Genomic DNA, 24,570 nt, shown 5'->3' with positions numbered 1-24,570 from the left:
AGCAAGAGTTGCACACGAGGAGTCGTCAGCATTTAAAACCGAAATCTGGTAGTCTTCGGCCGGCGTGATTTGCGCAAGTGATATGCCGCGCGGGAGAACTTGTGCACTAAGTCCAAAGTTCACTAGCGGAAGACAGGACGTGTTGTCCGTAATGGTAATGACGGTGTGAGGAAATGCGACGTTATGCGAGAGCAGGACATCCGGATTAGGAGATACGATGTAGTCACCGTCTGGAATGGGTGGAACGGGTGAAACACCTATGTAGGTAACAGCAAGGTGAGGGAGGCGAATATGCTCTGTGGAACATAGCCGAATCGGAGCACTATTGGGGGGATCAATAGCAACAATATAAATAACTTAGTAACCAAAGTGAGGCCAAGCCGGATTCACTCGAAATCAGTATCAATAGTAGTCATGCACATCAGAGCTTCTACTAGGACTCAGAAAAAAAAGATCATTGCACCCCCCAATGATTACCAACAATTGAATACCGCACGCGGGCTGCGTAAGCATCAACTGCACACAGTAATTTGCAGCTGCGGCAGGGCTAGATGAGAAGCCGCGTGCTCTCCTCCCTATGTGCGCATTTGATCACGTGACCTCCAACTAACCCGAATGTTGACGGTGTGGGAAGATAATGTCGATCAAGCCGCCATCCTTTTCGGCTCAGTGTTATGCGCTTTTTCTCCCATCCACAGCGTATAGGTTGCTCACTCTTAAGACTTTTGGACTTTATACGGAATATCACAGCGACGACGACAGTGAAAACTTGCCTGGGGTGTCGATACATGCAATTGCAGTCGCAATAAAAGAGAAATGTAAAACAGGCGTCGAGCTCGCTTCTACCGGGGCTGCGGATGTGGCAATGTGCACCGGCTACAAACACAGCATGAGCACCAACGACAAAACCAATAGTGAGCACCTCGCTTATCAGTACTTCGCCAGAACCCGTCTGACGCTGAAAAGGAAGCATATTTTCCACCGTATAAGCACCAGCGGAAACATAACACTAGGCGCGCGGGGAGACAGCACATGCGAAGGGACCCCAGCCATGTCGGATGGCCCAAGCTTGAACTCGGCGGAGATTAACTTCAAAATGAAGCGCGTGACCCACATATGTATGGTAGAGGCAGGAAAAGTAGAAGTTGAGGACCCGTGTGTTCTAGCCGCTAGGCGAAAGAAGACCCCACGCAGCTATTATGAAGGTTCCTCAGCTCACGTGTTTCCATCAGCGAGTGACATGTACCGCCAGAGGTTCTATGAAGTACTTGACACAGTGCTGTCTTCGTTAAACAACAGGTATCCACCTGATATGTGGCAGCATAAGTCCCACATTAAGCAGCTTTCCATAGGGAAGGAAGACGAAGCATATATAACATAGTTCTACGGTGATGACGTTGAACCAGGACTCCTGATTTTTGACAGAGATATGCTGATTGAAATTTTAAGCCAGCAAAGGTCGGCATCATTGCACACATTTGGGGACGTCGTGCACATGATTACGGGGGGCAAGGGCAAACACCTGCGAAACGTTTTGCCGGAAATGGCCAAGCTTAAAAAATTGTGTTGTCCATACTGGTTTCGTCGACCACATCTGAGAGGTCCTTTTGCCACGGCGGCCACATTTCGATGGGGGTGAAATGCGAAAACACCCGTGTACTTAGATTTAGGTGCACGTTAAAGAACCCCCGGTCATCCAAATTTTCGGAGTCCCCCACTACGGCGTGCCTCATAATCATATCGTGGTTTTGGCACGTAAAAACACAGAATTGAATTTTTTTTAGAGGTCCTTTTCTTGCCTTCAGTGACTGAAAATGTACTTGCGGTCGACGACCACACGCTCGTTTGAACCATCTGGCAATTTTTTCACGCAGACAAAGAACTGTCCCGCCAAATTAAATTTGAATAAGATTTCCGACGACTTCATTTCCAGATCAAATGCCCTTTTTTCAATGATGTTGAAATCATCCCATCAGGCAACGAACTGATGTCTTTAATAGGAGAGAAAAAGGCACCAACTTACAAGTCAAAGCAAACCACCTGGCTTAGAAAACAACGCAAAAAGTTATACAAAGGAACGAAAAGGGGGTCCAGAACAGCGCAAGCAGAGTGAGGGCATTTGGGTAAGAAAAGACGCGTGGTTGCGCTATTTGTAAAACTCCCTAGTCTTCTGTGCATATTCCTTATGAATTTTTATTTGTTGTATGCTGCATTTGCCTCTCAATAACACAATCCACGTTCCTATATTTGCTATCAAGTCCTTTCGCGCTTTCGAGATACCGCTGTCTTATTTATTTATTTGTTATTATGTTTATTTATTTGGGCACCTGATAATTTTTACTCTATAATCCTTTGTTCTGCCTCCGGAAAATAAACGAAACCAGTGGCATAAGGCATGCTTTGACATGTAATGAAACTATGGCGTTATGGAATCACATTATACTTGCGCTAATAATTCTAGCCATAAGTTGTGGTCAGAAATTGTTATATATCGTTTAATGTTTATGTATGTTAAGTCTTCTCAATAACTGACCTTTCGTCAGGAAAAGATTTCTTGATTGTATCTTTTCTATTAAATCTTTTACAAGGCGTTACATTGCTTTTTCATAGATGTGTCCTTGTGCGACTTAATATGCACAAAACACATGTATCTCCCTAACGTGTTTAACTGAAACCGCTTGTCGCATGGCTTAACCAAGAGAAGCCAGTCTCCTGGCGGTGCGAGGGGACTCAGGCGGTAAAACTGAGTTGTCTCCTACTCTGAGGTCTTGCAAACACTCATATAAGCTCGTCACTCCAGTGAGCAATCTTTCGAGGTCACAGGAAGTTTCCAGTGTAACTGTTAGTAAAGGTTATGTATATATATATATATAGGCATACATGGGTGGGGCTCGGAAAACTGGTCAGGCCCCAGCCCCCCCCCCCCCCACCCTGGAAAAATGAAAACTTTCCGCCTATGGTACTTGCTGCGACCAGGCGTCGACACGACGATCGGCGTGAATGTGTTCCCTGAAGTGACCCACGGGGATATCGTAAACTATCTAGTTTACTCCTCCAGCTTTGTGACGTTGGAAGAAATGAAAGCTTTCAAATCAATGGAAGCACACAACTATTTCACCAGCGGGTGGGCGAGAAGCCTCTGCGATGCATTTACGAGACAAAAAGGTGCTTCTCCTCGGAGAGGTGAGCTCAAGAACCTTTTCTGGCACGTTTCTTGAAAAATAGCCTGCCATTGTTGCGATTTACGCGGAGTGAAAAATAAATTGTGCATCTGAATGTGGTGGCACCGTTTTTAGATGACGGGCAAACTTCAAAGACGCCCGCATACCAAAATTTACCGAGCATGTCAGCAAACACTATGAGGTTCAAATTCCGCCCCAATTAGTCTGATTTCCACTGTAAAAATACAGTAATGAAGATAAACAATGCCCGTTCTTTTACACTGCTCTGTTCGCGGCCAGGTTATCTGGTGTGCATACGCCCGTTTTTCTCTGCCGTCGCTTTCTCTGCCGTCGTAGCTCGCTGCGCTCATAGCGATCCGCGTCTGCTTGCCTAATGCTGTAGCCGAGATGCAGCGACGGGGCCCAGTCTGGGTTCGTGCTATCGAAAAAATCGGACCTGCAAATCAAAAACATTCACTTCTTCAGAGCGTAGTCCTTGCTGCCCACGTTTTCGCTAACAGTTCACGGCACAAGCCTCTTACATGTCACAAAGTGCGCTCCGCACACACGTAAATTGGGGTTCTGGGGGTCCAGATCGGCTCGATTAATGCGAGCCAGTTAGAACGTGCGCTGATTTAGCATCTTAGAGCGCTCGCACCTGTCTACGACGATCCTCGGAATTCTGAAGAAGTTCGTGTTAGTAGGCTTCTTTCACCTGGCGCTGTCGCTACGGTTGGAGCAGCCAACAACTGAGCAGAAAACCATATTGAAGCTGCGAGTGGTCGCGAACCAACACGATGCGAGCTGACAGAGGCAGCGGTAAGCAAGCAGTGGCCCAGCAGTGGCGCGTCAGCATGGCCGACAGGCATTTCACGGCGACCGGATGGGACGTTGGTGCAAGCCATGGTATAAGTGCTTGCTGTGATCACTAATGTCAGCCATGCGTTTCTGCCGCTACCTTCTCAACCGGAAGTCGGCACATGGGTTGCCGGCCAATGGCAACTCGTTTGGCGCACGGTGGCGCCATCTTGCCCGCTTACAGCTGACAGCGTCTCAGGCTCCGTACTGTAGCGATTTTAATATTCATTATGCAGCAACATGCGCATAATTTTCCCGTAGCTTACGCTTGTAATTTACGCAACGTCTTTTAGGAATGGGTGTATGCATATGGTGAAGCTGTCGGGCACATTGGCTATGTGTAGCGGGTATCTTTTCACTGAATGCAAACAAGACAGAAGTTTGGAATGACGGGCAGTGGTAGAACAAGTAATGTAGCTGACGCCAACATTTCACTTAGGGAACTTGTAATCTTCAAAGCAGGCCTGACAAAGACAGGTCGTCTTGCTGAAATGTTGGCTCCAGTGACATTTGTTCTACTACTGCTTTTTATTGATTGTGTTGTAATCATTATCCATACCAGCTGCTACTGATAATATCAGCCATAAACCTCCTCATTTAGTATTTCCAAAGTAATCACATCATAGCTGCCCAAATTGAAATTGTGAATTACAAGCAATATCTCTCTCTAGCTGCAACTCTTGCTTGATAATTTAGTTTTGACATCTACATACAGGGATATGCATATACCGCTTAAGATCTTAGAAAAAAGATATTGCATGTATCACTGCACTGTTCTTGCTCAAATTTACCAGAAAGTTCACATTCTTTAGCTCTACGTGGTCCACTGTAACACTTGGCACAATCACTTGCCTGGTTTTTAAGAAAACAAATTGCAAAGTCGCCTTCATTTATGGGGATGTAAGCTGCCGTAAAACGGTGCTAGCATAAACTTGTGTCACCGCCTGCTGGCAGCTGCAGAAAGCAGCCATTCAGAGAAGGTAGCAGCATGTTTTAGGAGAGCGGGCAGCATGTGGCGACCCTCCCTGAATCGCTGGCTTCTACAGCTGCCGAAAGACAGCGGCACAAGTTTATGCTATCACCACCTTCGTAGCAGCTTACATCCTTATAAACTAAGGAAACTTCACATTTTGTTCTTAATAACTGGAAAAGTGCCAAGTGTTACATTGAACGGCGTAGAACTCAAAATGTGATTTTTCTGCGAAACTTGAGCAAGAACAGTGTAGTGGCAAGGACAAAACATTTTTCAGAAGATTTTAAGTGAAATATGCACGTCCCTGTACAAAAGACACCATCATGATCTCCACTGAGTTACGTTGACTGCAGGACAGAGAGGTAAAATACTTGCGATATCCAGAAATATTGATATATTCTCACTAAATGAATTCAGTGTTGTCCTTGACCGTGTTCCTCATCCCATGGAACACATTTACTGTAATGTGAGACTGGCTACCTGTTATCCATATTACTGCAGCCGTCTTCAACTGTACCGCATGTTTATCTCAATAGAGTATCTTACTCGGATGGGATGCTTGATCCATATGGCTGTTTTTCTCTCTGTCTACTGTGATGCCCTAATGCCGACCAAGTCACACTAGAACAGTGCGGCTTGGTCATTGCAATGTACAACTGTTTGTTTGTTTTATCATTTCTAATTGTAGATTTTCTAACTGATGTTGGTGGTAGTTAGAATAATAGGTAGTTTAATCAATTGATAGTTTGGCTCATAATTTATTGTGTGTCAATATATTTGTTGGCATAGAAAATTGCCACTTAATGCCTCATTGCTGCTTTTATTTGAATTGTGTGTACCAAAATGGAGAAGTTAACATAATGCCACGCGACTTCCCTCTGTGCAGCACTCTGAATCATGCAGTGGTGACGGCACGTTAGATATTACAGTACAAAATAGGTGGCACTACTCTGATTTTTCATTTTTGTAATTCTCTTGCTTACAAAAGCTCTTTTTTCACTACAAATTACAAATTATTAGAAAAGCCTAAACCACTAATCCAGCGGCAAATAATATCTTCCTTTAGTGTCCGTTTAAGTATATCATGTTCACTTCATTTTAATTGGAAGGTTGCACACAAACACAAGTGGTTGACGCTGCTCCTGTATGCATTTAAATCTAGTGGGGTGATGGAGTGTTGTATTACGCTGTTAATTGCAGGTAGGTATAGATTGCACCCTTATCAGGCTATTTGTGATTTTCTATCCTACAAAAGTGTAGCCAGCTGTAATTATACAATACTTTTGGTGTGACTAACAATAATCATGAATATGTTGATGCCACTTTCCAAATAGTGCTAACCTGATAGTTGAAATATGTGCAGTATTTCGCTGATGTAAATGATTTTGTCATTCATTGCCCCAAGGTATAAGGCTGGGCTAGATGGTCAATGTCCATCATTAAGGATTTCGAAGCAGAACAACTGTTGCAAACAAAGAAATTAGAGAAGACACTGTCTACTTTTTTTACGTAATCTGTGTTGTGTGTATGTCACCTATTAGCCCCGAGAACGACCTACCGGGGCGCTGTGAGCGCCGCTCGCGTGACGTCAGGGCACGGACTTGCGCCTGTCGTCTGCTGCCATTCGGGAGCTGTCCAGGCGCCTTCTGCAGTGTTTCCATTTGTTCGCTGTCGTTCCCTGTGCTTGTATACTTATGACAGTCATCTCAAATCCATTTTACGACATCTTTAATTCGCAAACTTATTCAAAGAGCTTATTTCCTAGACGACAATTTATTTCTCATGGGCAACACTGCAGTGCCAGCCGAAGAAGCTCAGACCAGCCCTTTGCATGTTTTTCATGTGCAGATCTAAACTTTAAATTTTGAGGGACTAATAAAAAAAGCATAAATAGCATGTCATTAATAAAAGCATAAAATGCACATACATAGCACATAAGAATCCAGTTAGGATACCATACCTGCAGTGGTGCAACGAGCATGTCACTATGCCTGCTACATATGACTGCTGCATTTACTTTCATTTTAACCCAGTAAAACGTGTTTGCTTATGACGAGTAGCTCATGGTATAATATCTAATTTTTCATTCCTTAACAGAAATGCTCGGCAGTAACACGAGGACCTGACAGTGCAGTTTAGATTCAACCAGCACCACTTGTTCCTTTAACTGCTTCTCAAAATTAGGCCGTTCTTCACTGGTTAATTTCAAGTGGTGATAATTTGAAGTAAAGCTAATTGAGGCTTACAGCTATTTGCAGAATACGCAAAGGACTGTACTATTTTATTCACTGTTCCATGCTACACATTCAGCTCACTTGTGCAATTTACTGCTGCTTGTTTCTTGAGGAACAAACATCACGAATCTGTTTGGCGAACTGACAGGCTGCTCGGCCCAAATTTTTTAGTGAAATATGCCTTTTGGACCGTATGGCTGCAGCTAGAAAGAAGCCAAAGCCTCATTCATTAGCAGTATGAGGCTGATTGAAGATATCATTATTCCCCTGTGGAGGTAAAAAATCAAGTGAATTCATTTCAGGCTTGTGGTGTCTTCTCTATGAGGCGGGTATGTGAGGTTCTCTTTTATGTACTCGCGAAGCGAATAGTTCTGTTTGTGTAGTTAGACAATGCAGGATCGAGACATGGTGAGGCAGAAGGCGTTTGAATTTTCCTCTTCAGCGTAGCCTAAGCTGTGCTGTATAGCCTCGAGTATATCTTAGGCATTATTGCAATTGGCGATTCATGAACTGCTTCATGGTTTCAATTCGAAGTTGTAGTGAACTGATGGGTTTCTTGAATAATGCGTGCCTCGCCATAACCACAGTCAGTAGATTTAGTTGCGTAAAGGCTGTGCCATGATGTCGATTAAGGCAACTGAGGGTCACTATGAAACATTTTCTCGTGTGCAATTGATAGGCTCTCGATCATAAATATAGGCTGATGATGTTGATGATTTTATATTGTGAGACAAGTGTGTGAGATCTTGACCTCTTACAGAAGCTGAATCGAAAGCCAAACAATTTGTTGGTTCGGACTTCTCCACAGACATAGAGTTAGAGGTCTTGTTATAGGGCCTCGAATTGTGCTTGTTACTTCATTTGGAGTAATTGAGGCATTTTTTATGCCAAGCTGGTCACATGACCATCTTGTATGGTGAAAAACGCATTTCACTAGAATTTTCTCATTAATCCCAACACTGGTTGCATTTGAGGAACTCTGCGAAGAAATAATAACCGAGTGCTCACTCAAAACTTAATAGGAATGTTTTGGAACATCCACAAAGAAGGATGAAAGGGTGCAGTCGCAAGAGGCCTGAGGAAGATGAAACGTTTCATGTGGGCACATGTACATGCTCTATTTTGAGTGGCACTAAAAAGTGATGCAACTTGTGGTGTGACATTACTGAGGCATGAGGTCAAAGTAATGTTTATTTAAAAAAATGAAAGCTTATGGTGAGAACTGTGTGCCAAACAATAACTGATAATGATATCAGTGCCTAGATATGGGTTAGAATTGGATGAACCAAGTGGAAAGATGCCCCCTATTACTTGTAACAGTTAATTTGTAAGTTAGGGCAATGAATCTCAGGATTCCTTGAAAGTGTCTCTTCGCAGCCTCATAGGTGATAAAATTTATCTGTATGTAATGGTTGTCTGGTACACATTAGAAATCCTAGCAAGGATGCAGAAACACGAGTTGCTTTGTCAAATTTATTAGATGTTGATCTATAAATCTTTGTGATATTGTTGCAGGAAGAAAGCAGGCCCACGAGTGTAGAAGGATGTATATTTACAAGCGAAGAAATATGGCGTTCAGGCAATGGCCAGAGTCTTCGTCTTCCTCTCGTTCGCGTCACCTTTCCCTTCACCGTAACATCACCCTCCCGGTGGGGTTAGCTCCGTCCCGGTGCAGGTTATGGAGCGTCGCTTAATGGGGAGACATAGGGCTTGAGCCTGGCGACGTGAACAACATCGCTGGTGACGTTGGGAGACACTGAAGGCTGACCGACTGGGGCGATCATCTTACAAACATCATCCGCAGGCGTCGAGCACGAAGGAATGGGTGACAAAGGTGCGTTGGTACTCAGGAAGGATTGGGAGGCCAAAGAAGAAATCTCAAATTCATCCAAAGGAGTGATAAGTGTGATGGCAATGCCGTGTGGCAGCACATGCGTCGAAAATCCAAAATTGAGGATGGGCACTCGAGCGCAGTTTTCGAGGATCCGGATTAAGGTGCTCGGTAGGGCAATATTTCGTGACAAAATCACGTCAGTAAGCGGAGACACGATGTACTCGCCATCAGGTACGGGAGGACAGGGCGTCAGGAGGACATTGGTAGCCGCCTGTGGAGACAGCCGTGCAAACTCAGCAGAACATAAGCGGGGTGAAGCACAAGTTGTTGCGTCTGCGTCGGCAGGAAGCGGCAGATCCAGCTGTACAACACCTGCGGAGCAGTCAATTTGGGCAGAGTGTTTCGAAAGGAAGTCGAGGCGGAGAATTAGGTCGTGTGGACAGTGCTCGAGGACGATAAATAAAACAACGCTATAATGGCGCGCAATGGTCACACGTGCTGTGCACATTCCAAGAACAGGTGAAGTACTCCCATCGGCGACTCGCACAGTGCACGGTACGGCGGGAGTCGGAACCTTTTTGAGCCTTCGGCGGAGAGCAGCGCTCATAACTGAAAGCTGCGCTCCTGTGTCAACGAGAGATGTGACAGGAACACCATCAACTTCAATGTCAGTAGGTTTCCACGTGTAGGCAGGGTCAACAGAGGATTTGTGGGCCGGGTCGGAGTTGCAGCTTCACCTCCGGGAGCTGCACCGCCTAGTTTCCCGAAGGGAAGCGACCGGTTGCAGATGGGGACGAAGAGCGGTGAAGGAGAGGCGAACGGGACCGACGGCCTTGCGGAGACGGGGAGCGGCTGGATCTTGGTGGATCACTGTCGGCGTTGATGTTCCGAGGCGGCGTGTAGGGCGAGAAAGTGCGATTGTCTGGTACTTGGCGGTAGTGACTCGGAGACGACCACTGAGGAGACGACGACCAGCGATTACGGCAATGACGGGCGATGTGTCCAATACCGGAACAATTAAAACAGATGGGTCTGTCATCCGGTGTGCGCCAGTCAGCGGGGTTGCGGCGGAGTGGCGGAAAGCTTTGCGTCTGGGAGCGAGCGGCCGGAGAAATCTGGTAGGGTGTTCGTATGGCGGACCGAGCAGAGAGATGGAATGCCCAAACTCGCTATTTCTTCCCGAACGACCGCTTGTATAAGCGAGATAGCGGGCACACTTTCCCGACAGTCGGAACGAATTGGAGCCCGAGCCATGGCCTCAAGCTCACGGCGAACGATACGCGTTAGATCTTCTGATCCTGTCGGCTGAACGAACCGCGGTGGGTCTGCGCACGAAGAGGTCGCGGCGGTATTGGGCAGCCTGTCGAAATGTTGAGGGACGCGGCAGCCTTTCGCTTGTTCGAAGCGCCGGCACTCCTTTATAATTGCATCCACAGTGGCACAATCCTTACACATCAGGAGATTGAAGGCGTCGTCTGCAATACCTTTTAGTATGTGACCAATCTTGTCCGCCTCGGTCATGGTGTTATCAGCCTTGCGGCAGAGAGCCAGCACATCCTGTATGTACACGACATAGGATTCTGTGGACGTCTGAGCGCGGCATGCAAGTTCTTTTTTTGCTGCCAACTGACGATCGACAGGTCTGCCAAACAGGTCACGCATTTTTTCTTTGCAGACATCCCAGCTTGTTAGGTCAGCTTCATGCGTATCGTACCATTGCTTCGCAGTTCCTTTCAGATAAAACATGAGGTTTGCTAGCATCATTGTTGGATCCCACCTGTTGCTGTCGCACACTCGTTCGTACATCGCAAGCCAGTCCTCGACGTCGGTGTTGTCCGTGCCACAAAATGTCCCCGGGTCCCGCAGATGAGTGAGGATGACCGTTGGCGTGGACTGCTGAGGCGTTGTCGGTTGTGTCGGTTGATCTGCCATTGTGGCGGCAGGTAGATGACGTCCACTGCGAACTTCCGTGATTGTACCCAGCACCTTCCACCAAAATGTTGCAGGAAGAAAGCAGGCCCACGAGTGTAGAAGGATGTATATTTACAAGCGAAGAAATATGGCGTTCAGGCAACAGCCAGAGTCTTCGTCTTCCTCTCGTTCACGTCACCTTCTTCTTTCCCTTCACCGTAACAATATGGTTCTGACCTAAATTGTTTTCTGTGATGTCCATGTTTTTATTGAAAGCTGTTATCATGTTCTTTGACCCAGAGGACTGCATCACTCCCTCTCTTTCGCTCTTTTTTTGCATCGATGTATCAATTGATCTCGTTTTTAATATTTTGGGTAGTTCTTGTTTATAACCAAGGACTTGTCAGTTAGCTGTTAAAGTCACTAAGACGCATCAATAACAATGATAAACTTTTCAACAAAAATGGCACATGCGAGTGTTTGTGAAGATGTGCTAGATTCATGTTGCACAATTTTGCTTGTGAAACTGAAATAAAAGCAAGGTCTGCTGTTGTAGCAGAATCCACATTCTGGCATTGCCTCAATGTCCACATGGGGGTCCGAACTCCAGATTGCCACATGTATTTGGTCTGCAGTGGCGAGTGGAGGCAATGTTTTGCTTTTCTTCGCCATGTGGCAAGGGTGCAAGCTAATGATGAGGAGTTGGCCTTGGTAACAACTTAATGGTGACGATGGCAAAGGCATAATGGAAAAGATGGACAGGCAGACACAGCAAACTCAATTGTGAGTTTTTAACTGCTGTCGCAATAAAATGAAGAATGGGTGGCGGCATTGGCCTGAAGCTTCCAAACCAGTTCATGATGTCTGTTTTTGACAATGTATGTTTGGGTCTGGTTATTGTTTATCAGTAAAGAATTATTAATTGCATTTTAAAGGAAACAAAGGCTTAACCACCAAGTTTTGAGAACTTTTACTGTTTTCACATCCAAAGCTGTGCTGCTCTTGGTGCGCGTTTTGAAATGGTCTCATTATAAAAGGTAGCATAATTATTTGTTGCACTTTTGGAGAATTCAGGTTCCATAGTAATTACTGTGTTACGGCTATCCAATAAAGCAATAAAGATGAGAGAAAAATTTTCTGTCAGTATTCCTTCAAAAGGGAGAACTTCCAGTGGTAACTGTTTCCTCAATTGGCCAATTTCTTGCAGTGAACTAAATTGTGCTCTGGGTGGCCAGACAGCATCACGCAGTACACATTCACTTTGCTGCTTTTTTCACAGTGACTCAAGCAGATCTGCTCACGGTATCCATGGGTGAACCTTCGAGCATCATTGAGAATTTGGTGTTGGCCTGTGACGTTCCACCCGCATCGTAAGTATTTTATGTTTCGTTAGTAGTTTTGGAAAGCTAGTGCAACAAACATTTCTTACTAATCCTTTGCAGTCAGGTATCAGAAAATGCATGATGAGCACATGCTTGCGTGCACTGTTTTTTTTCTTTGTGCGTTGTGGCACATTTTGGAAACTTTTCCAGCTACTGATAATTGCACTTTGCAGCATCTGAATATGAGAACATCACTTTTAAGTGACACACTTTAAGGAGTTAACTTTCAACTTTGTCAGCGCTTTTTTGTGGATTAGAGCATCGAGGATGAGATTTTTTTTTACCATGCTTTTAATGGAAAACACTCTCATGATCTTCATGAATCTGAAAATAGTTTTAGTTCTAACAAAGAATACATCTCACCTTTGGTCAACCAGCAAATTTTCGCAGATGAGAGCATTGAAGAGGTGATGCCGAACTTAAGGAAAATAGTTCATGTGATGATTACTCACTACGGGATGCTAGCTGGAAACTGTATACTCTACGAGGCGTTAGGAAAGAAACAAATTTTCTGAAATATTTCTCTACTATGTGTTTTTTTCACTTGAGAGCACCTTGTGCAATGCATTCAAGGCATGTGAAATAGTTCCTGACCATAATGACCGAAAGGGGGGCAAATCCTTATGGCTGCAAAAGGTTAAGAGGTAAATTGTGTATATACACTTTCGGTCAGGGTAATCACAAGTTTCAGGGTGTTAAGTATGCAGGGTAATCACAAGTTTCAACACATGTTTGTATATGACCACAGTGACACAAATATTTGCTTATGTGCTGTATGCGATGAGTGCACATGAAGTCTTTTACTTAATATCCTCTGCAGGTGAGTGCAAAAGAGCAGGCAATTTTTCTTTGTGTGGGTCCATCTTGTTAGCACTGTACTATCTCATACGAGAGCTTGTTTCTCATATTTGCCAGAGCCAGAAAGTCCCCAGAGAGAGATCTGCAGACTTCTTGGTGGAGACTCGTGCTTCTAATGTGCAATAACGTAGGCACTACAAAGGACGACACTCTTTGCTCTGTTAAACTGCCACTTAAACTTCCATCCAAACAGGCTCATCGCGGGCGATACAAAGTCCTTAATAGCCAAGTGGCAGTTGTTTGTCATCAGTGGTGGCCCGTGTCTCTGGGGCACTCGTAACATAAGGTTTGCCACTTTGCAGAGTGCCTTAGGCGGCCTTGTCATTGCCAGAGTTGCCAGCGACAGGAGGTGATCTTGACAGTACGGGCCTCATGGGCCCACTCTGCGTATGCTCTGCCCAGCCATGGACATGAGCTTCAGTATAATTTACAACTGGATATTTTGCAATAAAACTAAATCATTGTAACAACATGTCATTATTTATTGGTCTGGAGCCGCTAAAGCGGCATCTACTTAAGATGCCCCTCCCCCACCGCGCCAAGTCGCTTTGCTCTCCTCGGCAGGGACCCTCTGTGTCAGTCCCTGTGGTTAAGCATATGAAAAAAGAAAATGTGCTGCAGAAGGCAAAGGGGGAAATGATTTAATGAAGCAGAAATTGTTTAAAAAAAAAGAAAAGATGAACACGCAATTTGAACTGAAGACCTTGCAGTCATGAACGCAGAGCTTTGGCACGACACCATGAAACATGAACGGAGAGTGAGCTCTTTCCTGAGTATTTATTCGCTGTTGCACAATGGCAGGTCGGCTAGGGAAAAACATAGCAAAGTGTGTCCTCCGCCCTACCTAGGGAAAGGCAGATTTCGAGAAGTGAGAGTCCCAGATGTCTCTCTCACAATTCATGCATGCGCCCAATGCCCAGGCAAATACAAGAAAAAAGGTCTCGTTCACCTCATCATAAGCATAAACTGAGCAGTCTCGCAAAAATCTGTCACCTCACCTTGTTACAGCATGGTATGAACATTTTATGCATTGTAACATCAAATTACCAAGATATACATTATGTTAAATGTATGTATACATATGTGCCATTTCTGATCTTTTGCTGCAAGTGCTAGAACTTTGAGTTATGCAAGGGTGCATATATTTTATTGTTCGTTTGTTTTCATTGTCTGAAGAACAAATTTTTTATAAAATGATAAGGTTTTTCAAAACGTGTCATCTTATACAGATGTTTTGCTCGGCATAAGAATCCTCGCATTGCATGTAGATTTTTCGTAATGCTTTCTACTAGGCGCATGACCGTCCTGCTACCTCTGTGCTCACGCACTTCTCTCCATGTCTGACTTCTTATTGCACTGTTTTATGCATGCATCATGTAACCTTTACCCTTTTCAAGGCAGTTGTCGCAATTTTGTGACATGCTATTCTTGCGCTTCTACATTGGAATAAAAACGAGACAGATGTTCAGAAGGAGATGGAGGCTCGAAATAATAAGCAATGGTCGAGAAAGGGAAGCTTCCAGCTGGAGCGAATGTTTCGACAAAGTGACTTGTCGAAACACTGGTTCCAGTCGGAAGCTTCTATTTTTTAATCACTTCTGATAAATTGGAATTAGACACTCAAAAGGCCCCTCAGGATGTTTGGGAATTGCAAATAGACAAACGCGTTGTGTAGATGACACACTGTCGATTTTGTATGCAACGTATTAACCCGCTGCATGATGCAAGAGCTGGAAGAACGCCAACATTATACTTATCCATAAGAAGGGAGACGTTAAAGAATTGAAGAATTACAGACCCATTAGCTTGCTTCAGTATTGTATAAAATATTCACCAAGATAATTTCCAATAGAATCAGGGCAACACTTGACTTCAGCCAACCAAGAGAACAGGCTGGCTTCAGGAAGGGAAATTCTACGGTGGATCATATCTATGTCATCAATCAGGTAATCGAGAAATCTGCGGAGTACAATCAACCTCTCTATATGGCTTTCATAGATTATGAAAAGGCATTTGATTCAGTAGAGATACCTGCAGTCATAGAGGCATTGCGTACTCAAGGAGTACAGGAGGCATACGTGAATATCGTAGCAAATATCTACGAGGATTCCACAGCTACCTTGATTCTCCACAAGAAAAGTAGAAAGTTACCTATCAAGAAAGGCGCCAGGCAAGGAGACACAATCTCTCCAATGCAATTCACTGCATGCTTAGAAGAAGTATTCAAGCTCTTACACTCGGAAGGCTTAGGAGTGAGGATCAAGGGTGAATATCTCACCAACCTTCGGTTTGCAGATGACATTGTCCTATTCAGCAACAATGGAGACGAATTACAACAAATGATTGAGGACCTTAATCGAGAAAGTGTAAGAATTTGGTTGAAGATGAATATGCAGAAGAAAAAGATAATGTTCAGTAGCCTGGCAAGGAAACAAGAATTCAGGATCGCCAGTCAGCCGCTAGAGTCTGTAAAGGAGTACGTTTATCTAGGTCAATTACTCACAGGGGACCCTGATCAAGAGAAAGAAATTTACAGAAGAATAAAATTGGGTTGGGAGTGCATACGGCAGGCATTGCCAAATCCTGACTGGGAGCTTAGCACTGTCGTTAAAGAGAAAAGTGTACAATCATTGCATTCTACCGGTGCTAACATATCGGGCAGAAACTTGGAGGTTAACAAAGAAGCTCGAAAACAAGTTAAGGACCGCACAACGAAAGATGGAACGAAAAATCTTAGGAGTAATGTTAAGAGACAGGAAGGGAGCAGTGTGGATCAGAGAACTAACGGGGATAGCCGATATTCTAGTTGACATTAAGCTGAAGAAATGGACCTGGGCAGGCCACGTAATGCGTAGGATGGATAACCAGTGGAGCATTAGAGTTACAGAATGGATACCAAGAGAAGGGAAGCACAGTCGAGGACGGCAGAAAACTAGGTGGAGTGATCAAGTTGGGAAATTCGTAGGCGCAAGTTGGAATCGGTTAGCGCAAGAGAGGGGTAATTGGAGATCGCATTGAGAGGTCTTCGTCTCGCAGTGGACATTATATATAGGCTGAGGATGATGCAAAAACAGCTTAAATTTTAAACAAGAGCCCTATGCTCCTCCTCTCAAGGTAGCTCCACTTTCTGATGGATAATCAAGCTCACACAAATAAATGTCTCCGCATCAGATGCACTGCCTGCAATTTCGCCAAGTGTGGCATGTGACTTTGGTGAATCGTATAATGCAGAATGTGCAGAACTGTCTGGAAGGGTGCCACACAGCAAGAAAAAGGAGGTGGCGCTCATGACAAGTCCCTCAGCTCTGGTATGGAATAAGGCACAGAAGGAGTTTCGCTTGCAAACACTAGTTGAGGCAAAGGAGAGTTTTAATGCTGACAGTGAAGTTTGCCTCCTGGCAGCATAGCGACGTGGCATTGCAACTATTATATTTTTCATTAAGGGACCAAACTGAATATTGCTTGTCAAAAAATGCTCTAGGCGGAGCGTCACAACTTTCAGTGTACAACTGAAATTTCCGGTGAGGCCTTGTGAGCAAGCCTTTAAGCAAAAGAAGGCGAGATCCTGATTGTTGGGTGTAGTTTCCCAACATAAGCATGTTAGTGTGTCACCACCTCACACTTGGAAAACTACTTTCTGTACATGGGTGTTTTCAGTGAGGCCGAACAGAAAAACTTGGCTGGCTACTTTAATTTGATGTACAAGTTGCAGTCATCATCTCTATACTAGGTCTGCTCAATTCGCCTGCACTACTGAGAACCAGTTCACGGGGCGCACGATAAGTCCAGAAATTGTGCAGCTTGACTTCAATGGTGATGGCACAATGCGGCACTTGAAATGAATAAATAGATGCAGGTGTGCCTCAGGCTTTATGTTATGTGCACCGTCCACATAAGTTTAAGAGGTACCGAACCGCAGGTATGGTCGGCTTCTGAGGTGTAAACACACCCAACATTGCTTAGACACAGCAGCAAGCGGGGTTTTAGCAGTGCTTACATTCATGTGCTGCGTCATCTGCTGCGCTGCTGTTCACACCTGTACGTGTGCACCAAACTGGCACCATCAATAGGGAGGGTTCAGAAAAGTCATGCACCAGCCCTGCATCTTTTGAAATGAATGATGCCGTTCAGAGGGTTACATTGCTGCACTGCTGATACAAATGGGAGAGTGCAGCAGCTCATCAACTGGTTTGTGTTGTGCAGGCGAATCGAACAGACCTAATACCAACTCTTTTATGGGTGCCGTCAGATGCAGGGTAGCTTGTCTTTCAAATAAGAGGGCATAGTGTGAGAAAACTTGAGTATAGACCTTTTCATCTGGCGAGGAGGAAATGGCACATGGTGAGCCTTCCCTCCTCTCTGGATTGTGCGAGCCAGCGCGGCGTGGCATGAATGTCTTGCCATCGCATGCTTCGTACGATGTCAGTTCATACAAGGTCGTTGAAGAACCACTGTGTAACTTTTTGGTGCAGAGGTAACTACAGTGTGCAGAAATTTCTCTTGGCTGCTCAAACATGCAACGTGCATCATCAGCCGCGGTGTGTGTGTGTCGTGAACTATTTTGGCTGTATCAGTTTTCGTGCGACAAAGAGAACCGGCATCTCTGAATTGCCAGCATGAATTGGAATATATTTTCATTATCTGATCGCTTGGCGTGGCAACTAAAGCATAATGTGCTCGTGTCTGGCCAACCTAATGGAATCTCGAAATAACTATGCACCAATCATTATAAAGCATTTGCATCAGCCACCCTCATGACGACGAATGCGGGAGCACTGGCATGAGCGCGTGCCGAGCACGAACACGAGTGCAAACTGAGGGGCGCCAACAAGCCAGCTGCGAAAGAAGACGCTCTAGCCAATGCTGATGATAATAGTTTTCTGCAAGGACGTCACCGAAATCTGCGCCTTAGAACAAGCTTCGCTTGAAGCGTTTACATCAGTATACTTTCATGTCTACCATTCTGCAACATGTTGACTCATCACCAGTGTTTTACTTGTCCGTCTGACTTCCCATGTTTCATATTTTTTGCGCAGCAATTTGGGAGGTTTGTCAAGAGCATACAGTTCTTTCCTGCTCAAGTATGCCTTCCTTTGCTCTCATGTCAGCATAGAACAACACACAGTATTCCACTCCATGTCATACTGAGATCTGTCACGTTGCCGCTGTCTTTCATTTCTTACTACAGCTGAATACTTTATTGCTGCCATAATCTTCTTTTTCTATTTTTAGTTCTATCACCTGTTTCGTTATGATTTGCACGACTTTTCTGTCCCACTACTGAATTTATGCATCAACCATCCTGTGAAGCCTTGTCCACCTCGTCTTCATTGTGAGGCTACCTGTTATCCCTCGACATGACCAGCATGCTCCACAAGCACAGTAGCATGGCATGGCTTTTGTTGGTAGTGCCACAGACACTGCATAAAAAAAAGGTGCGTCCTGGCGCGTCTGGCGGGCTGCAATGGGAGTTTTACCATCTCCAGTTTGCGTCCCTTTAAGCTACCATATAAACCGGATTATAGGTCAAGTGGGAATACAGGTCGGCCCCCTAAGTTTAGGTGGAAAAAAAGAAAGAGGGAAAAAAAGAAAGCAACTAAAAACCGACGAAACATTTATTTTCGAAACTGCACCGCTCACCCACCATCAGAGCTGTAGTCCCATTTGTCGGAGGAGACTACATAAGCACTGTCCTCGGAATACGACTGTTTGTCGCTGGCCGCTTCGAGCCCAGAGCTTTTCGTGAGAGCTCCACGGCTTTGCAGCAAATTGTATGCACGGTCTCCGTCAGCAAGCACTCATGAAGTCCGCGAGTGTGTCCTCAAGGTGCGGGTGAACCGTCCTACGCCTATGAAATGACATTTTGCGTGGGTTGCACTTCAGCAGCTTTCCTGTCTGCAAGGTCCAATACCGCACACTTCCGAATTGGAAAACTGGCGTTGAGCGGCCAACAAATCTAGTTTACTGTAACTTGAGCAAGATTGCCATAGGTTACCAGACGACTCACATTCAGCTAAAGACCGCTGTATAAGACGAGGGGCAACTTTAGCTCATTCTTTTCACGAAAAAAATCGACTCATATTCTGGTTTATACGGTAACATACACAGGCATTCCTCAGCTTACTTATTCCTTCTGACTGCTGGATGCTTTCCTTCAGAGTTGCCTGATGTCCACTGATGCATGTCCTATGTCAAAGCATGCTCCCTGCACATGACTGCACGCCTTCAGCCATGGCAAATTATTCTAGTTTGAGTAAGTTAGGGCTAACGTTTTCAGTCCCAGGAAAGTGAAAAGACTTGTATTAAACTCATGGGAGGCATGATTAGTTCATCCAAAAGCAGCATGAAGCCACAAAGGAAACACACAGTTTCTTCAGAAAGAAAGCTTCGTAGTTTTAAAAACATTCATTCTGATGCTTGGATCGAATGCTGCACCCTCGCCTTTCCTTGGCAGCTGCTCTGCCAACTGCGCTAACCGGTCATGGATTTGCTTTCACCCTCCTGGTTAGTTCAGCTGGTTGAGTGATTATCCTGGAAAAATGGTGATGGCAGGTTCGATCTGTGTCCCAGCATGAACATTAATTGCAAAGCCTTTTTTTCTGAGAAAATATTTTTTTTTTGTAGCTTAAGGCTACTATTGAGCGGGTGAAAATTACTTCGTTTCACGAAAATTTCCTCCACCTTGTAGATTCCTGCAGAATTTTTTTTCATGCTTTTTTAAAACTTGTGCTTTTCTATTGTTGCTCTCTTTGGAAAAAAAAAAGTTGTGTGGCACTGTGAAACTCGCCTGGACAGGATTCTGGCGAGTTGGAAGTTGGCCGATCCCTTACTTGGCCTGGAGCCGTGAAGACGCAGCAGCCACACGTATGTCACCTGTGTGACTGACAGCAGAGCTGATGGTGAGCTCCTGGTTTTTTTTTTCTGATGTGGGCACTACACCCAGAACTGAACTGAGCCATTGTCTGCATGGTGTCACTTTGGAGCGGCAACCTTGATATTCTTTTTTTTTTATTGATGTGAAAGCATCAAATGGCCTACTGAGTGAAAAAGCCGGCGTCTGTAGCATCGAAGTGGCACCTAAATTACCATTGGCTTCGATGCGTGTCATGTGCCCGCCTTGATGGAGCAAAACGAGTGAGAGGGAGCCCCTGCTGGCGCACCAGGGCATGAGGGCATTGCTGCGATGCCCCGTCACCCTCGCTCTCGGTCTTGGAGTCCTGTGTTATCCACACGTTCCTTGTCCGCACAAGCTCTCGACTGCGTTCTAACTTTGCCTCGGTAATTGCTATAAAGAAATTAATGCATTAAAAACAGAATAAATTTGAAAGAAAAAACTTTGGCGATAGTGAGTTTCGAACCTACGATGCCACGTTCGGAAGCCGAGTGTCTTATCTACTGGGCTAAACCAGCACCTCGTAGATAGCAGGCCTGTGCACTCCGCTTCATGAAATCATGCTAGTTGGACCGAAATGTCCATTGCTAAGCCCGGCATGACGAAAGCGGCGACTTCAAAATGCTTCCAGCTTACTCGGAAGCATCCCCGTTAGATTCTATGGCAGATGGGAAAGGTAGCATGACGTCACGGATCGAAGTGCACCGGCCTTGTGCTACATATGAGGCATTGGCCAAGCATCTAAACAGACTTGCTTGCCCGCGAGAGTCCATAACACGAAGGACCTGCTTAGCAGCATTCAATTGGACATTAATGCTTTCGCATTCGCAATTCATAAGAAGTGCTTAGGTGACCTCGGATTTATTTGTTTACTCTCAATACTGTAAGCCCTCTTGGACTGTTACAAGGTGGCAGCCATCAGTGCACAATATTTTGGACAATGAAAAAAAAAGAAGGGAATTAGGTTTTGTTTGCTTTCACAACAAATCACACAGGGGTTCTACCATTAGGAAAAACCTCCATTTCTCAGGGAACTTGTCAGTTCTGGAAACTTTATGAAGAAAACAGGCACTTTTCAACCCAGTTGCTTTGAATCAGAAATTGGTACGTACAGTGGTCATATCAAAGCTAGTGGTAGGCCCGGAGGAGGCAAAACTTTCAACGGAACCTTTGTTATCCGCAAACAGTGCTGATCTTTGCAAGTTTTGCAAGTGTGAGCGTGGCTGGGTGGTTGGAATTTGTCATCGAACACCTGATGCAGTCAAATCTGTTATTGCATCCCACCTGATTTTCAGCTTGCTGGTAATACATCCTGAAAGTTGTGGGCTGTCGTATTAACTTGATGAGCTAGAAGCTAAAAAAATTAAATTATGGGGTTTTACGTGCCAAAACCACAGTCTGATTATGAGGCACGCCGTAGTGGGGGACTCCGGAAATTTGGACCTCCTGGGGTTCTTTAACAAGTAGCTAAATCTAAGTACACGGGTGTTTTCGCATTTCGCGCCCTTCGAAATGCGGCCGCCGTGGCTTGCATTCGATCCCGCAACCTTGAGCTACGAACTACAAAAAGAAAGGTGACTGTTTTTGGTCAGTCACTCGCTGCTTGATTTCTCAGCTTCGTGACTGGACTCGCAAAGCTGCTGAACCAATTGACGGGGCAGGATGTCAGTATGCGCTGACACTTATTCTTCGTTGGTTTTGGCAGAGCAAGCAGATGTGAATGGCACTATCACGAGACATATTGGTGTGTCAGTGGGCAAGTTGCAGTTGCTGGTGTGGACATAGGTTGCTGTCACTCCTTGGTCGCCAGTAACAGTTGATTGCACGATCCCTCTCAATCACTGGTGTGAATGTCGCTGAAGAGAGGCTGGCCCAAACAGAGCCATCACTTGCTTTAGAAATGCTTCAGAAGTGTGGCAAGGCTTGCCAAAGAAGCCCCTAGGTTCTCACAGATCTTAACATAATAGGAACGACACTGCTACATGCATTTTTTATGTGAAATACAGTCAACGTCCAATTTTTGACTCCCGCGAAAACGCCCGAAAAACCGTGCAGTTCGAAAAAATGCATGCATGCCTTTTACTGCCCCCAAGGTCTCAAATGGCCACAGGCACGTGCAAAAGAGCTCTAAAGGCCTGCCAGTACACTTATTAGGAGTATTGGTACTCGTACTGTGATAGGAGTCTGCGGCTGCACGCGTTTATAATTAAGGAATACATACTGTCTCCCATGACAATTGTCCCTTCCCACTCTTGGTATGCTTCACCGCAATACTTCATGCATGCCTCACCATGTAACACTGCTGTATTGAGGCTGTAGGAGGATGTGACGGCGGCCGTACGAGCCGTGCCGTCGTCCCTACTCAGAAGGCGAAGGCGGCAAGCCGAGCGGCGGCTGCGACGACCAGCATCGCTAGCTTTCAAAACGACACTGCGCGTCCCGAGCATGCGCCTCGTGCATGCGCTGCGCATATTTTTTTTTCTTTTTGCAGCGCCGACCATAGCGCGCCACGCTGTGGCGTTGGTGGGCGCTACAGGGCCCCCCGCCGAGACGGAATGGCGATGACAGGAGCGACGTTCAAGAGGGTCCGGGGTCAGTCTAAGTAGTGAGTCCGTTGGAGGCGAAGGGGGGTAGCAAACCCTCAGGTGGACGAGGCTGCGAGTGGCGTTGCGGACGAGCAGTGCACAGCACACCAGCACAGAGAGAGTGAAAGCAGATGCCTCTGCAGCAGTTCAGGCAGGCCAGGCGGAACTAACGGGGACCGGGCGCAATCATTGGTGGGCACAACAAGCCGCAAGCTCGATCATCACGCGCTCGCTGATGCCTGAGCTCTGGTGGATGTTGCTTGTGCACGTCGGTTGTCAGGTCTTGCGCGACCCATGGTCTGGAATCCGCGGGCCAGAGTCTTGGTCTTACCACGGTCAATGGCCGTGGACGTGAGTGGCGCTCGAGATGGCCAGGAAGGCGTCTTTGGATGACGCTCGATTACTGCACCGATGCGGGTTGGCGAAAATATGGGACAGCTGGAGCAGGAACAGCCGAGTCATGTTGACAGGCGAGCTCCAATGTGGGCACGACGCGAAGTGCTAGATGAGGTTGTGGGTGCGAGACAGCATCACGGCTCATGTCGCGAGATGGTGGTGTCAGTCTTTCTGCCCTATGCTCGGCAAGTGACGATTGTTGACAACCTCCAACGTCCGACTTGTCAGAGTATTCGCTAGAAGAGCCCACCGGCAAGTTGGCAGGAGAGGACGGGGAGCGCAGGGCAGGGAAGAAGGTCGCTGCTGTTGCTCTCGCTGGCTCGTAGGTGCCGTGATGTAGCGACAGCTGACACGGTCGGAGGTGCGGAGTCGGCACGGGCATGGGCTCGCGCTCTGACTCGGAGGCTCGCTCAGCCGGCAGCGTGGACAAATCCGATGAAGGGTGGGTAGGAGGCCGAATGGCAGGAGCGATGTCGTTGGCGCCAGACCTGATGGTGTGCGGCACGGGAGCCGGCGTAGGGTCAACGATGGCACCACTGTCGCCTGCCATCGTTGGTTGCGAGAAAGGCGTTGAAGTGGCCGGTGTCATGGTCGTGTTGATACCCTTGACGACAACATTGTGCGCGTAGTCGCACGAAAGAGACCCCTGGAGAGAGCAGGAGGCCAGGGACTGTGCGGTAGCGCATCGGGTGGTCGACGAGACGGTATCAGGGCAAGTTGAGGGAGGAAGGCTTGCCTGATGGTGGCGTAAGGGCACAGGACGAGATGCGGGTAGCGCTGGCGGTGGGAACGCAGGCAGCGATTCAAACACTGTGCGGTCACCCACTGGAAGAGGGTGGTAGGCCGACCCGAAAGCCCTGTCCCGGCTCACGGGCCGGGCCGTCCAAAGCGTTTGTCAGCGTGCATGGGCTGCGGGCCCGGGCAGGACTCGGGCTGGAAGCTACGGGCCCGGGCCAGACTCGGGCCCTCTCATTGAAGGCCCTAAGTAGGCCTTCGAGCACATGCGAACGTTATGCATTGCATGGTTCAATACATTCTGTGTAAAGAAGTGACACGTGCAATAAAGATGACTGTATATCTTATCAAAGAAAATAGGAAAACAGATGAAGTTCTCATTTTTAAGAGCGGATCTGTTCTGCCAGGCAGTAATGTATCTGCCGAATCCGAAAATGTGGTGGGCCGATCCTGGCAGCAGTGCGAAGCTGAGCCTGGGTAAGTCTAGTGAAGCATGGTTGGGACTACTTAAGCTTAGTCAGTCATCGATAGGCAATTGATAGCCAATCAATAGCTAGTCGATAATCAATAAATTCTGGAAAATGCTGGGGATGACTTGGTAGTCCTTAGCCTAGCCCAAACACGTGGTGTTATGATCGGCTTGGGACTGCACCTGTCAAATGTGGGAAAGAAGCCCGAGCGCCTTTCCCGTGACGAGATAAACCTCTTACATCCTCGAGGAAGCGTCTCACCTCTACGGAGCAGACGAAAA

The 24,570-nt window shown here is 46.2% G+C and overlaps 1 protein-coding gene across 1 annotated transcript in view; it reads left to right on the top strand.

Moving 5' to 3' along the window:
• The window catches only part of LOC119465207 (mucin-17-like), a 67,637-nt gene that overhangs the window by 3,585 nt on the left and 39,482 nt on the right, over window positions 1–24,570 (top strand). Inside the window, exon 2 of the mRNA XM_049655264.1 lies at window positions 12,251–12,341. Within this exon, the coding sequence (XP_049511221.1) occupies window positions 12,280–12,341 (62 nt within the window). The 5' untranslated portion in view covers window positions 12,251–12,279. The remainder of the gene's footprint in view (window positions 1–12,250; window positions 12,342–24,570) is intronic.

Source organism: Dermacentor silvarum, chromosome 9 (genome assembly GCF_013339745.2).
Source record: "Dermacentor silvarum isolate Dsil-2018 chromosome 9, BIME_Dsil_1.4, whole genome shotgun sequence".
Taxonomy (NCBI): domain Eukaryota; kingdom Metazoa; phylum Arthropoda; class Arachnida; order Ixodida; family Ixodidae; genus Dermacentor; species Dermacentor silvarum.
This window is presented reverse-complemented; position numbering and strand designations above follow the sequence as displayed.